We start from the raw sequence: 14,234 nt of genomic DNA, 5'->3' as shown, positions 1-14,234 counted from the left end.
AGAAAAGAATTTGTAGGTAACATAGGTCTATCAGACATTGAAATCAGGTCATCGGGATTAGAAGCAACCAGCTGTACTCACTGAGACAGTTGTCTGGCACTCATTTGTGGTTCTGAGAAAAGTGCTCTGAAGAAGTATTTCTTCGAATGAAATAACACTTAAAAAAGACAGTAGTACATCATTTCCTTTTGCAAAGAAGATTTATTATCAATTTGTGCTGTTTTCCTCAATTCTTATAGGGCAAGGTATTTACAATCTGAAAAGAAGGCAGTATTTTCTGACGAAATATTTCACCTAATCTTTTTTGAGCATCAGTGAGAAGGCTCATTGTGAAATGTCTCTGGTGTGCAAGGGTGGGAAACTGACCTTGATCACCACATAACAATGGCCAAATACAAAGCATGCAACAAATGTGCATCACACAAATATAACTGTCAATTTATACTATAAAAATATAATTGTCAAACTATATACATATGTGTGTAAATATCTATATATTTCCCTTTCCTGACCATTTGATAGTTCACCCTGCTGCAAGTTTTGAATAATGCTCTGTGCAAACTATCCACCTTGATTATACATATATATATATTCACTTGAATTATATATATACATATATATATAAAATCACTTTGAAATTATGTTGTGAGATATACGTGACTGACTGTTCTACAAGACCTCTAGAAACAGGTGAATTTGAGTATACACATCAGATTATTGAGTGACATGAACACTTCCTTAGGGTTAGAGTATGTTATAGGCACACATCATAGAGTTTCAGGGCTCAGGATTCTACCAGGAGCTGACCCTTTCCAGATCCACAAAACAATGTGTTTAAGTAGCACTTGTGCCTGTTCTCTCATAGCTTATCTCTCTGTCTTCTAGCACTTAGCAGGCATATCCTCTTGTTCCTCCTGGAATCAAGGTAGATAGTTTGCATAGTACATTATTCAACGTGCAGAAGGGTGAACTATCAAATTGTAAGGAAAAGGATATTGTCAGTAGGAATAGCACAGCAGCCTAGAGATTTGGACAGAATCTTAACTAACCTGTCATCTGACAGAGGGTTAATATTCACAATTTCTAACAAACTCAAGAAGTTAGACACCAACAACTGAAATATCCCAATTAAAGTAGAGGGCACAGTGCTGAACAGAGAATTCTATACAGAGTAATTGTGAATCGCCAAGGAATACTTAAGGAAATGTTCAAAGTCTTTAGTCACCAGGGAAATTCAAATCAAAACAAGTATGAGCATCAATCCTGCACCTAAAAGTATTGCTATCGTCAAAAACTCAAAAATTAGTACACACTGGAAAGAAGGTGGAGCCAGAGAAACACTCATCTATTACAGGTGGTCGTGCGAACTGATACAACCACTTTGAAAATCATTTTGTCAGTTTCTAAGGAAATTAATAATAGTTCTACTCACGACCCAGCTATGTTACTCCTGGGCATATACCCAAAAGATGATCACCCATACCACCAGGACACTTGCTCAACTATATTAATAGAAGCTTTATTCATAATAGACAGAAACTGGAAAAAAAAACTTTTTTTTCCTTTTCTTTTTCTTCGGAGCTGGGGACCGAACCCAGGGCCGTGCGCTTGCTAGGCAAGCGCTCTACCACTGAGCTAAATCCCCAACCCCCCCCAAAAAAACTTTTTCTCTCCTTCAACTGAAGAACAGATAAAGGAAATGTCATTCAATTATACAAGGAACACTCAGGGATTAAAAACAAAGACATTATGCAGGCAAATGGAAAAAGAAAATGTTATCCTGAGTGGCATAACCCAGACCCAAAAGTACATGAATAGTATGTAGTGACTTATAAGTGGATATTAGAGATTAAAGTATAAGATAACCATGCTAAAATCCATAGACACCCCCCCCCAAAAAAAACCCAAATAAGATGGCCCAAGGAAGGCTGGTTGATTTTTTTCTCTTACGATTTCAGTGGTGGACAGGGGAAGGGAATTGGGTAGGAGAAGAAATGGGGAAGCAAGATGTGGGTGGGAGGAGGACAGGTGTAGGGATAGCAGAGGATTTAAAGGATAAAGGTGGTATAGGGCTGTACAAGGCATCTCTAGACCAGCCAGGTACCTGGAAGAGGGAGAACCCCCAGTATAAGTATTGCAAGACTCTAGCTAAACCTCCTAGGAATGGAAGCTGTAGAACATGAAGAGGTCACTGTACTCAAGCAGGTCTCCTACTGGCAAAATAAAGACATCACCCCACACACAAAATCTTCCATCTAAAATCTGTGCTGTCTATAGGACAAATATGGACAAGGATGGTTTAGACAAAGACAGAGTGGAGAACCAATGAATGGGCCAAATTCATATCCACCCAATGGTTAAGAAATAATCCCTCCTGCTACTAAAGATATCATGTTAGGCTTGCAGACAGGATCCTAACATAACAGGATGCTGGTTTCTGAGAGGCTTGAAAGAACAGTTTAGAGAAACAGATGCAGAGACAAATAGCCAAGCACTAGACAGAGCTTGGAGAGTTGTGTGGAAGGATTTGGGGAAGGATTAAGTGACCAAAAGAAGATAGGGAATCACAGGAAGACCAACAGAATTTACTACCCTGGAACCTTGATGGCTCCCAGAGACTGAAAAACAAGCAAATCTGTGAGGATGAACTGGATCTACGCCCCATCTCATATATGGAACAGATGTCCAGCTTTGTCTTCATGTGGCTTCCTGAATTTAATGCCTGCCTGTGGATCCCATTCGCCTAACTGGGCTGTCATGTCTGGCCTCAGTGAGACTATGTGTAGAGTCCTATAAAGAATGTGTCAGTGTAGAAGGGTTGAGGGGCAGGTAGGTTTGGGGATCATACACAGGATTGGTTCCTCCATCTCAGAAGAGAAGGTGAGGAGGAGCTGTAAGAGGGTAGTGAACGAGATGAGCTAGTACTAGGGTTTAAGATGAAAAAAAATCAATAATATTTTTAAAAATCAATTCTAGACTCTTAAAAAAGACAAATATCATTGAAAAAATTCCACATAGCTTTATTGACTTTGAAAAACAGAAAGCCATTCCTCTACAGAGAGAAGGGCATTAAGAAGGTACTGTGCCCCTAGGTACAATGTTAACTTCTGAGATATGTAAACATACATTGTTTGAGTTAGTATTCTACTGCTGTGAACAGACACCATGAACAAAGCAACTCTTTTAAAGCCAACATTAAATTGGGGCTGGCTTACAAGTTCAGAGACTCGGTCAATTATCTTCAAGGTGGGAATATACCTGTATCCAGGCAGTCATGGTGCAGGAGAAGCTGAAGGTTCTCCATCTTCATCTGAAGACTGCTAACAGGACAAGGGTATTAAAGCACACATGGAAAAGGCCACACCTTCCAAAAGTGCCACTCCATGAGCCACGCATGTAGGAAGCATCAGAAACACAGACAACGAAAACCAATGGCCTGTTTCTCATCCCTCTGAGATGAATTAACTGTGAGTAGATAGAACATATCTCCAAGGAGCACCCTCTACTTTTAAATATTCACTGGATCAAGCTAACCTCCCCAAATTGTATGCACAAATATCTGGTCTGCATTCATTCACATGATGTGAATTATGAATACATACTGGGAAATTACAAAATCCTTACGCATGCCACAATGAGGTACTGCTTCATAATTGTGACTCCAGCAGCTCCTTGCCTATAATATTTATTCCTGTGAATTACACAATAAGAGACTACTCTCATTCTGGTCTGAAGTTAAAATCCTTACTCATGTTGAGTCATGACAACATGACTCAAACAGGTAATTATAATACTGAGTGGTGGTAAAGCCAGCTAATTTAAGATTTTAGCTAGGTTAGTCTAGGAGACAACACATTACTGCCCCGTGGAAGAACAATGGAATCAAGGTCCACCTAAAGGAGTTTTTCTTACAAATATCATTCTAGACTGGAAGTAGTTGTTCTAGAAATAGCATGCATTTCTTGGAAGAAATTACTCTACATATTAAAAAGATTTAAAATATCATTTTACTAACAACCTACACACAGCTGCAGTTAATGCTCAAAGACAACACAAGCTAGAACACAACTGGCACTCCACATATGCTGCCATTCTGAAGTCTCTATTGTTTACAGGTCCCAGGTTGTATTTTAAATATTTGAATAGGGACATGAGCCTAGAAGTCTAGCCTCAGACAGAGATGGATATTTACAAAGCAAATCTCCCACCACAAGATCATACTATATGATCAAAATATAGATTTGTAAGATGTTATCAATGATACAACTCTGCCATATGCAAAGGAATAGAAATACAAAGTCAAAAACCATCAAGTAAAAGTCACGAAACAGCATTGTTGTGGTTTGCCCTGAAGTTATCTGTATTTTAATGCTAATTCCACTGCCCCAAGGACAGCTGCCTAGTAACATACTCAGGAATCAGGTGACTTCACCAGAACCTTCTCCCCATTGAATTTGTTAAGTAAAGGTGAGGGGCAGGTACTGGATAGAAGGAGTCCTGTCATTGGAGGAGAAGGAAGGATGGGCAGGAGAGAAGTTTGAAGGAAGAGGAGGAGACTAGAAGAGAAAGGAAGAGACGGGGGGAGGAGAGGAGAGAGAGAAGCCGTGGCAGGACAATGGAGGCTGACATAAAGATTTTGCACTGTGTATTTACAGGTTGTTATCAATGTTCCTAAGGGATGGATGGTACCAGGCTTTGTATGTTTAAGTGAGCAATTATATCTTATAATTGTATCTAAGATTATTGTGTTTTGTGTTCTTTTATGTGATGGTTTGAGTATAGGAAAGTGTGCAGCGGAGGCAGGAGTCACTGAGCCTCCGAGGAGTTGGGATGTGTTTCCACTAAGATATCTAAGGGCTGGGGATTTAGCTCAGTGGTAGAGCAATTGCCTAGCAAGCACAAAGCCCTGGGTTCGGTCCCCAGCTCCAAAAAGAAGAAAAAAGAAAAAAAAAGATATCTAGCAGATATCTTGGGGCACCGCGGTGCCGAACCAAGTGGGGTAAAAGACAACAATACTTTTTTTAATTTTTATATTTTTACAACAACACAGCATCATGGTTTACTCACATGTGAACAGTTGGGCTGATCTATTTTAATCCTGAAATAGGGCAGATTTTCATGTTGAGCCAGCTGGTTCAGCGGATGGCCACAGTCCCTTCCATGTAGGGCTGGAAAGGAGTTCATTTTAACACTGACTGCTGTGTATATAAGGCCCGTGACACCCCTGTAGAGATATACACTTGTTCAAGTTTTGTTTTATTTTAGTTAAATGGTTGATTTTCATGCCTGTTTTTGTGCAGATTAATCCCAGAGGCCAAGCGGGGCATCGTATCTCTCCCAAAGGCAGTTACCAACCAGGTAGTCCTGGGAACTGGACCTCTATCTGTTATAACAATGTCCAGTTCACTGAAGTGCTATGCTGTCTGTCTGGTGACCTTTTTATTTATAATTCATTTTCATACATCTTCAATAAAATATATTGCAATATTTTCAACCTTCTCCATCTATTACCAAATTCTTCCTTTCCAGCTACTTTCTTGTTAAGAATGTGTGAGAATGTATGCACATATATATGAAGAAAACCTGCTGTGTACATTTCTGTTGGTGTGTACATGGTTTCAGGGATGAAGACTTTGCACTCAATAGGCCATTAAGGAGCTTATCATAGCCTGAGAATAATTTTCTGACTTACAAGAGAGTCAGAACCTGAAGTCACTTAAGCTGTTTGAGACAGGAGGCATTATCGAGAATAGAAAACTTGTGGTGGTAAACATTGCAGCAACACTTATTGGTGTCATGATCCTGAACTTCTGGAGCTGCAGGGAAGACTATGGCTATTGGCCTGAGCCAATCACAGTCTGCCTTGGCTCTCTAGGCCTAGCATCATATCCTGTTGTCCGTTACTATCTTATAAGACTGTGAAATCTTGAAACTAATGTCTCCATCTTCAAAGCGCCATGATTATAGGCATATGCCACCATTCCTGGTTTACATTGTTTCCACTTCAACTGGAAACACATTAGAATTACACCATGTATAAGATGAACAGTTCCCCTTAAGTATATTTAAAAGCAACTTTACTCTGCAAGCCTCCATTTCATGGTCTGTAGAATAAGGGCAGAACTCTACCCTAGATTTGGCAAATTATAACCGAGGCCATGAAAAAACCAAAACAATATCTCTCTTAGTTGGAAGACAGTGGAGTTTTTGGCAGGAGGGCTGCATATGATGGGAGACTTACTAGTGCTAGAGCTAGAGCCTGTTTTCTAACTACTCCAACCAGCTAGGCTGAACCATTCACCCTTATTAAGGCAAAAAAAAATTGTTACATAGCAGTAACATGCCCACCTATAAAAGGTGTTTCCTTCTAAGACTGAAATGCCATATTACAAAGGGAAACATAGTATTTGATTTTCTTATTATTCATTTTGTCCTGTTTTCTTCTATCCTTAGATGACAATCACCTTACAATTTCAATTGAAGATAGTATTTTACTGAGTTAATTAGTCTTTCACCTAATTCTATTTGAGCATCAGTGAGAAGGCTTAGTGTGAAAGGTCTGTTTTGAGAAAGGATGGCAACCTGACTTTGATCTTCATACAATGATGACCAAAAGTAGAATCCACAAAGTTGTCTTCCAATCTCCAAATATCTGTAGTGATCTAAAATGCATCATCACATTCTGAACGCACACAAGTGTAAAAAAAAATTAAAAGAAATCTCACTGCGCTTAAATCATCCTATGTCTGCAGATAATTTCCTTACAAGACAATGTTTTCAAGATAATGTGCATTTGAATAACTCACAGGATATGAAGCATGGACTGCCAAACAATACATACACATTGCACAGCAAGGTATATTGTGAGATATACAGTTGATTGCTGATTACTGTCCATTATTACTTCTCTGTGAGATAGATGATTATGATTCTTTGGGCATATACCTAAGGCATTTAATGTTCTATTTTCATCTGTTAAGCATTTTAACATTAATATTATTAAAATGTGTTGAGCTAACAGGGCATATTAAGCATATATCTTCTGTCCCCATATTTGTACTCAGAAGGCTGACACATGAGTATGAAGAGGTAAAACAACACTGAATAATTACTGACAAAGCCAGGCTGTAAAACAAACAACATCTCAAAGGAATTTGTGAAATAATGAAAAACTAAAGAGAGCCCACCATAGTTTCACCAGCAACCTTCCTGGGAATGTATGATCACACTACCCTCATATTTAAATGAACAATGACCCAGTTACAAGACTGGGATCCAACTCAATAGACAGCAGCAGAAAAGTACCTTTTACCAAGTAAAGTGGAATTAAAGATGAACAGAAATCACAGAAGGAATTCCAGAACAGCCCAAGAAACAGCCCTACATGCATTTGCCATGCATACAACAAATTTTAATATCTATTCCAGAGGGTTGAAAATAAGAAGCACCCTCATAAATCTGCAAAGCTTCTGTAAGGCAAAGGACACTGTCATTAGGACAAAATGGCAACCAACATATTAGGAAAAGATCTTTATCAATCCGACACCTGATAGAGGCTAATATCCAAAATATACAAAGAGCTCAAGAAGTTAGACTCCAGAGAGCCAAACAATGCTATTAAAAAAATGGGGTACAGAGCTAAACAAAGAATTCTCAGCTGAGGAATATCAAATGGCTGAGAAGCACCTAAAGAAATGTTCAACATCCATAGTCATCTGGAAAATGCAAATCAAAACAACACTGAGATTCCACTTCACACCAGTCAGAATGGCCAAAATCAAAAACTCAAGTGACAGCAGATGCTGGCGAGGATGTGGACAAAGAGGAACACTCCTCCATTGTTGGTGGGACTGAAAACTGGTACAAACACTCTGGAAATCAGTCTGGACGATCCTCAGAACATTGTACATTCCACTATGTGAGCACCCAGCTATACCCCTCCTGGGCATATACCCAAAAGATGCTCCAACAAACAACAAAGACACATGCACTGCTATGTTCATAGCAGCCTTTTTTTTTTTAAACAGGCAGAAGCTGGAAAGAACCCAGATGTCCTTCAACAGAGGAATGGATTCAGAAAATGTGGTACATCTACACAATGGAGTACTACTCAGCTATCGAAAACAATGACATCGTGAAATTCATATGCAAATGGTTCGAACTAGAAAATATCATACTGAGTGAGGTAACCCAATCACAGAAAAACACACATGGTATGTACTCACTGATAAGTGGATATTAGCCCAAAACCTCGAATTACCTAAGATGCAATCCACCGACCACATGAAGTTCTAGAAGGATGACCAAAATGAGGATGCTTCACTCCTTTTTTTTTTCAATTAGATATATTTCTTTACTTACATTTCAAATGATATTCCCTTTTCCGGTTTCCTGTCCACAAGTCCCCATCCCCTCCCCTCCCCCTCCCCCATACCGGTATTCCCCCCATCCATCACCCTTACTGTCCCCCCATATTCCCCTGCACTGGGGGTCCAACCTTGGCAGGACCAAGGGATTCCCCTTCTACTGGTGTCCCAACAACGTTATTCTCTGCTACATATGCAGTTGGAGCCCTGGGTCAGTTCATGTAGTCTTTCGGTAGTGGTTTAGTCCCTGGAAGCTCTAGTTGGTTGGCATTGTTGTTCTTATGGGCTTGCAAGCTCCTTCAACTCTTTCAATCCTTCCTCTAATTCCCCGCAAGGGGGTCTTCAATTCTGTTCCATTGGTCTATCTGTCTGTCTCTGTACCAATACCATGCAGTTTTTATCACTATTTCTCTGTAATTCTGCTTGAGTTCAGGGATAGTGACTCCCCCTGAAGTCCTTTTATTGTTGAGGATAGTTTTAGCTATCCTGGGTTTTTTGTTATTCCAGATGAATTTGCAAATTGTTCTGTCTAACTCTTTGAAGAATTGGATTGGTATTTTGATGGGGATTGCATTGAATCTGTAGATCGCTTTTGGTAAAATGGCCATTTTTACTATATTATTCCTGCCAATCCATGAGCATGGGAGATCTTTCCATCTTCTGAGGTCTTCTTCAATTTCTTTCTTCAGAGTCTTGAAGTTCTTATTGTACAGATCTTTTACTTGCTTGGTTAAAGTCACACTGAGGTACTTTATATTATTGGGTGTATTAAGAAGGGTGTCGTTTCCCTAATTTCTTTCTTGGCTTGTTTCTCTTTTGTGTAGAGGAAGGCTACTGATTTATTTGAGTTAATTTTATACCCAGCCACTTTGCTGAAGTTGTTTATCAGCTTTAGTAGTTCTCTGGTGGAACGTTTGGGATCACTTAAATATACTATCATATCATCTGCAAATAGTGATATTTTGACTTCTTTTCCGATCTGTATCCCCTTGACCTCCTTTTGTTATCTGATTGCTCTGGCTAGAACTTCAAGAACTATATTGAATAAGGAGGGAGAGAGTGGGCAGCCTTTTCTAGTCCCTGATTTTAGTGGGATTGCTTCAAGTTTCTCTCCATTTAGTTTGATATTAGCAACTGGTTCACTATGTTTAGGTATGGGCCTTGAATTCCTATTCTTTCCAGGACTTTTATCATGAAGGGGTGTTGAATTTTGTCAAATGCTTTCTCAGCATCTAATGAAATGATCATGTGGTTTTCTTCTTTCAGTTTGCTTATATAATGGATCACGTTGATGGTTTTCCGTATATTAAACCATCCCTGCATGCCTGGGATGAAGCCTACTTGATCATGGTGGATGATTGTTTTGATGTGCTCTTGGATTCGGTTTGCCAGAATTTTACTGAGTATTTTTGCGTCGATATTCATAAGGGAAATTGGTCTGAAGTTCTCTTTCGTTGTTGGGTCTTTGTGTGGTTTAGGTATAAGAGTAATTGTGGCTTCATAGAAGGAATTTGGGAGTGATCCATCTGTTTCAATTTTGTGGAATAGTTTGGATAATATTGGTATAAGGTCTTCTATGAAGGTCTGATAGAATTCTGCACTAAACCCGTCTGGACCTGGGCTCTTTCTGGTTGGGAGACCTTTAATGACTGTTTCTATTTCCTAGGAGTTATGGGGTTGTTTAACTGGTTTATCTGTTCCTGATTTAACTTCGGTACCTAGTATCTGTCTAGGAAATTGTCCATTTCCTGTAGATTTTCAAGTTTTGTTGAATATAGGCTTTTATAGTAAGATCTGAATTTCCTCTGAGTCTGTAGTTATGTCTCCCTTTTCATTTCTGATTTTGTTAATTTGGACACACTCTCTGTCTCCTCTCGTTAGTCTGGCTAAGGGTTTATCTATCTTGTTGATTTTCTCAAAGAACCAACTTTTGGTTCTGTTGATTCTATGGTCCTTTTTGTTTCTACTTGGTTGATTTCAGCTCTGAGTTTGATTATTTCCTGCCTTCTACTCCTCCTGGGTGTATTTGCTTCTTTTTGTTCTAGAGCTTTTAGGTGTGTTGTCAAGCTGGTGACATATGCTCTTTCCTGTTTCTTTCTGCAGGCACTCTGAGATATGAGTTTTCCTCTTAGCACAGCTTTCATTGTGTCCCATAAGTTTGGGTATGTTGTACGTTCCTTTTCATTAAATTCTAAGAAGTCTTTAATTTCTTTATTTCTTCCTTGACCAGGTTATCATTGAGTAGAGCACTGTTCAATTTCCACGTATACGTGGGCGTTCTTCCCTTATTGTTATTGAAGAGCAGCTTTAGGCCGTGGTGGTCTGATGGCACGCATGGGATTATTTCTATCTTTCTGTACCTGTTGAGGCCCATTTTTGACCAATTATATGGTCAATTTTGGAGAAAGTACCATGAGGAGCTGAGAAGAAGGTATATCCTTTTGCTTTAGGATAGAATGTTCTATAAATATCTGTTAAGTCCAATTGGCTCATGACTTCTCTTAGTCTGTCTACGTCTCTGTTTAATTTCTGTTTCCATGATCTGTCCATTGATGAGAGTGGGGTGTTGACATTTCTTACTATTATTGTGTGAGGTGCAATGTGTGTTTTGAGCTTTAGTAAGGTTTCTTTTACGTATGTAGGTGCCCTTGTATTTGGGGCATAGATATTTAGGATTGAGAGTTCATCTTGGTGGATTTTTCCTTTGATGAATATGAAGTGTCCTTCCTTATCTTTTTTGATGACTTTTAGTTGGAAATTGATTTTATTTGATATTAGAATGGCTACTCCAGCTTGCTTCTTCCGACCATTTGCTTGGAAAGTTGTTTTCCAGCCTTTCACTCTGAGGTAGTGTCTGTCTTTGTCTCTGAGGTTGTGTTTCCTGTAGGCAGCAGAATGCAGGGTCCTCACTGCGTATCCAGTTTGTTAATCTATGTCTTTTTATTGGGGAGTTGAGACCATTGATGTTGAGAGATATTAAGGAATAGTGATTATTGCTTCCTGTTATATTCATATTTGGATGTGAGGTTATGTTTGTGTGCTTTTCTTCTCTTTGTTTTGATGCCAAGACGATTAATTTCTTGCTTCTTCTAGGGTATAGCTTGCCTCCTTATGTTGGGCTTTACCATTTATTATCCTTTGTAGTGCTGGATTTGTAGAAAGATATTGTGTAAATTTGGTTTTGTCATGGAATATCTTGGTTTCTCCATCTATGTTAATTGAGAGAGAGTTTTGCAGGATACAGTAACCTGGGCTGGCATTTGTGTTCTCTTAGGGTCTGTATGACATCAGTCCAGGATCTTCTGGCTTTCATAGTTTCTGGCGAAAAGTCTGGTGTGATTCTGATAGGTCTGCCTTTATATGTTACTTGACCTTTGTCCCTTACTGCTTTTAATATTCTTTCTTTATTTTGTGCGTTTGGTGTTTTGACTATTATGTGACGGGAGGAGTTTCTTTTCTGGTCCAATCTATTTGGAGTTCTGTAGGCTTCTTGTATGCTTATGGGTATCTCTTTCTTTAGGTTAGGGAAGTTTTCTTCTATGATTTTGTTGAAGATATTTACTGGTCCTTTGAGCTGGGAGTCTTCACTCTCTTCTATACCTATTATCCTTAGGTTTGATCTTCTCATTGAGTCCTGGATTTCCTGTATGTTTTGGACCAGTAGCTTTTTCCGCTTTACATTATCTTTGACAGTTGAGTCGATGATTTCTATGGAATCTTCTGCTCCTGAGATTCTCTCTTCCATCTCTTGTATTCTGTTGGTGAAACTCGTATCTACAGCTCCTTGTCTCTTCTTTTGATTTTCTATATCCAGGGTTGTTTCCATGTGTTCTTTCTTGATTGCTTCTATTTCCATTTTTAATTCCTCCAACTCTTTGATTGTGTTTTCCTGGAATTCTTTCAGGGATTTTTGTGACTCCTCTCTATGGGCTTCTACTTGTTTATTTATGTTTTCCTGGAATTCTTTTAGGGATTTTTGTGATTCCTCTCTGTAGGCTTCTACTTGTTCTCTAAGGGAGTTCTTCACGTCTTTCTTGAAGTCCTCCAGCATCATGATCAAATATGATTTTGAAACTAGATCTTGCTTTTCTGGTGTGTTTGGATATTCCATGTTTGCTTTGGTGGGAGAATTGGGCTCCGATGATGCCATGTAGTCTTGGTTTCTGTTGCTTGGGTTCCTGCGCTTGCCTCTCGCCATCAGATTATCTCTAGTGTTACTTTGTTCTGCTATTTCTGACAGTGGCTAGACTGTCCTAGAAGCCTGTATTTCAGGAGTGCTGTAGACCTGTTTTCCTGTTTCCTTTCAGCCAGTTATGGGGACAGAGTGTTCTGCTTTCGGGCGTGTAGTTTTTCCTATCTACAGGTCTTCAGCTGCTCCTGTGGGCCTGTGTCCTGAGTTCACCAGGCAGGTCGCTTGCAGCAGAAAAGTTGGTCTTACCTGTGGTCCCGAGGCTCAAGTTTGCTCATGGGGTGTTGCTTATGAGCTCTCCGCTGTGGCAGCAACCAGGAAGATCTGCGCCGCCCTTTCCGGGAGCTTCCGTGCACCAGGTTTCCAGATGGCGTTTGGTGTTTTCCTCTGGAATCAGTAATGTGTGCAGAGTGCAGTCTCTTCTGGTTTCCCTGGCGTGTCTGCCTCTCTGACGGTTTAGCTCTCCCTCCCACGGGATTTGGGTTCAGAGAACTGTTTATCCGGTCGGTCCCTTCAGGTTCCGGCGGTGTCTCAGATTGCTTCAAGCCTTCTTAAAAGGGGGAATAAAAACATCCATTGGAGTGCCTATGGTGGCAAAGTTTAGAGCAGAGATTGAAGGAACGGCCATTCAGAGCTTGTTCCACATGTGGCCCCTAACAGATTGATCACCTGCTAAACGTTTTACCCTTGCATAAAAATACTGCAAAGTGCAGAATTTTACCACATTGACTACATTTATAGGGTTTGATGCAGCATGGATTTCTCTCTTGATTTCAAAAATGACTGGTACCAAGCTTTACCACATTGCCTATTTTCATGAGGAGTTTTACAAGTCTGTGTTATTTTATACAAGGTAAATATCACCTGCAAAGTCCTTACCACGTTACTCTCACAGTTTCTCTCACTGGTGGGTTCTTCTAGGAATTCTGAGATATGTTATGGGCAATGACTCACAGGGCATCCAGCAGCTATTGCAGGCCGAGAAGCAGGCAGCTGAGAAGGTGTCCACGGCCTGAGAGCCAAAAAACGAGAGGCTGAAGCAGGCCAAAGAAGCCCAGGCTGAAATTGAACAGTACGTCCTGCAGAGGGAGAAGGAGTTCAAGGCTAAGGAAGCTGCAGCACTGGGGACCCATGGCAGTTGTAGCAGAGAGGTGGAAAAGTAGACCCAGGAGCAGAGGACTATCCTCCAGAACTACTTCGAGCAGAACAGGGATTAAGTCCTGGATAACCTTTGTGTATGACATCCAGCCAGAAATCCATGAAAACTACCGCATAAACTGATAGGAGGTGGAAGTGCCTGCTCTGTGGTTTAACATGGGATCTGCCCCCACAGAATAGGAAACCAACCCAGAGTGTGAGTTCTGTTCTGGAAGGCATTAAATTATTTCTCTATACTGTCACTTTTTGAGAGTATCAAATCTAGCTTTTCGCACAGACTTACTACTCAAGTAAAATTTCATCTTCTTACCTTGTGAGTCTTTAAGAAATATGTCACCTGTTTTCCTTAGTATTCTAGCAAGTAGTGGATATTAATGTTGACTTTTCTTTTTTTAGTCTAGTAGAAAAAGAATTCTTTAAAGAAAGAAAGGGAATAAATTGTTCCCTTCTACCCTCCTAAAGGTTAGGGCGTTATCTACTAAAAAGTAATAACTTGCTGTTTGTAATGCCTATGGAGACGC

General features: G+C 39.9%; 1 protein-coding gene and 1 pseudogene across 2 annotated transcripts in view; one reads left to right on the top strand and one right to left on the bottom strand.

The window, feature by feature from the left end:
• LOC147999929 (zinc finger protein 431-like) overlaps positions 1-13,634 on the bottom strand; it is a 44,402-nt gene extending 30,768 nt beyond the window's left edge. The window contains exons 1-2 of one of the 2 annotated variants that reach the window (XM_087591776.1): positions 13,435-13,634; positions 5,068-5,224 (exon numbers count right to left, since the gene is read on the bottom strand). In XM_087591776.1, the coding sequence (XP_087447902.1) occupies positions 5,068-5,184 (117 nt within the window). In that variant the 5' untranslated portion in view covers positions 5,185-5,224; positions 13,435-13,634. Of the gene's footprint in view, positions 1-5,067; positions 5,279-13,434 lie in introns of those variants that run through there. The other variant, XM_087591773.1, reaches the window with a different exon arrangement.
• Positions 13,494-13,875, top strand: Atp6v1g1-ps1 (ATPase H+ transporting V1 subunit G1, pseudogene 1; annotated as a pseudogene).
• The last annotated feature ends 359 nt before the right edge of the window (positions 13,876-14,234 follow it).

Source organism: Rattus norvegicus, chromosome 17, assembly GCF_021556685.1.
Source record: "Rattus norvegicus strain SHRSP/BbbUtx chromosome 17, alternate assembly SHRSP_T2T, whole genome shotgun sequence".
NCBI classification, from domain to species: Eukaryota; Metazoa; Chordata; class Mammalia; order Rodentia; family Muridae; genus Rattus; species Rattus norvegicus.
The sequence above is the reverse complement of the archived record's forward strand: the minus strand, read 5'-3'. Positions and strand labels throughout refer to the sequence as shown.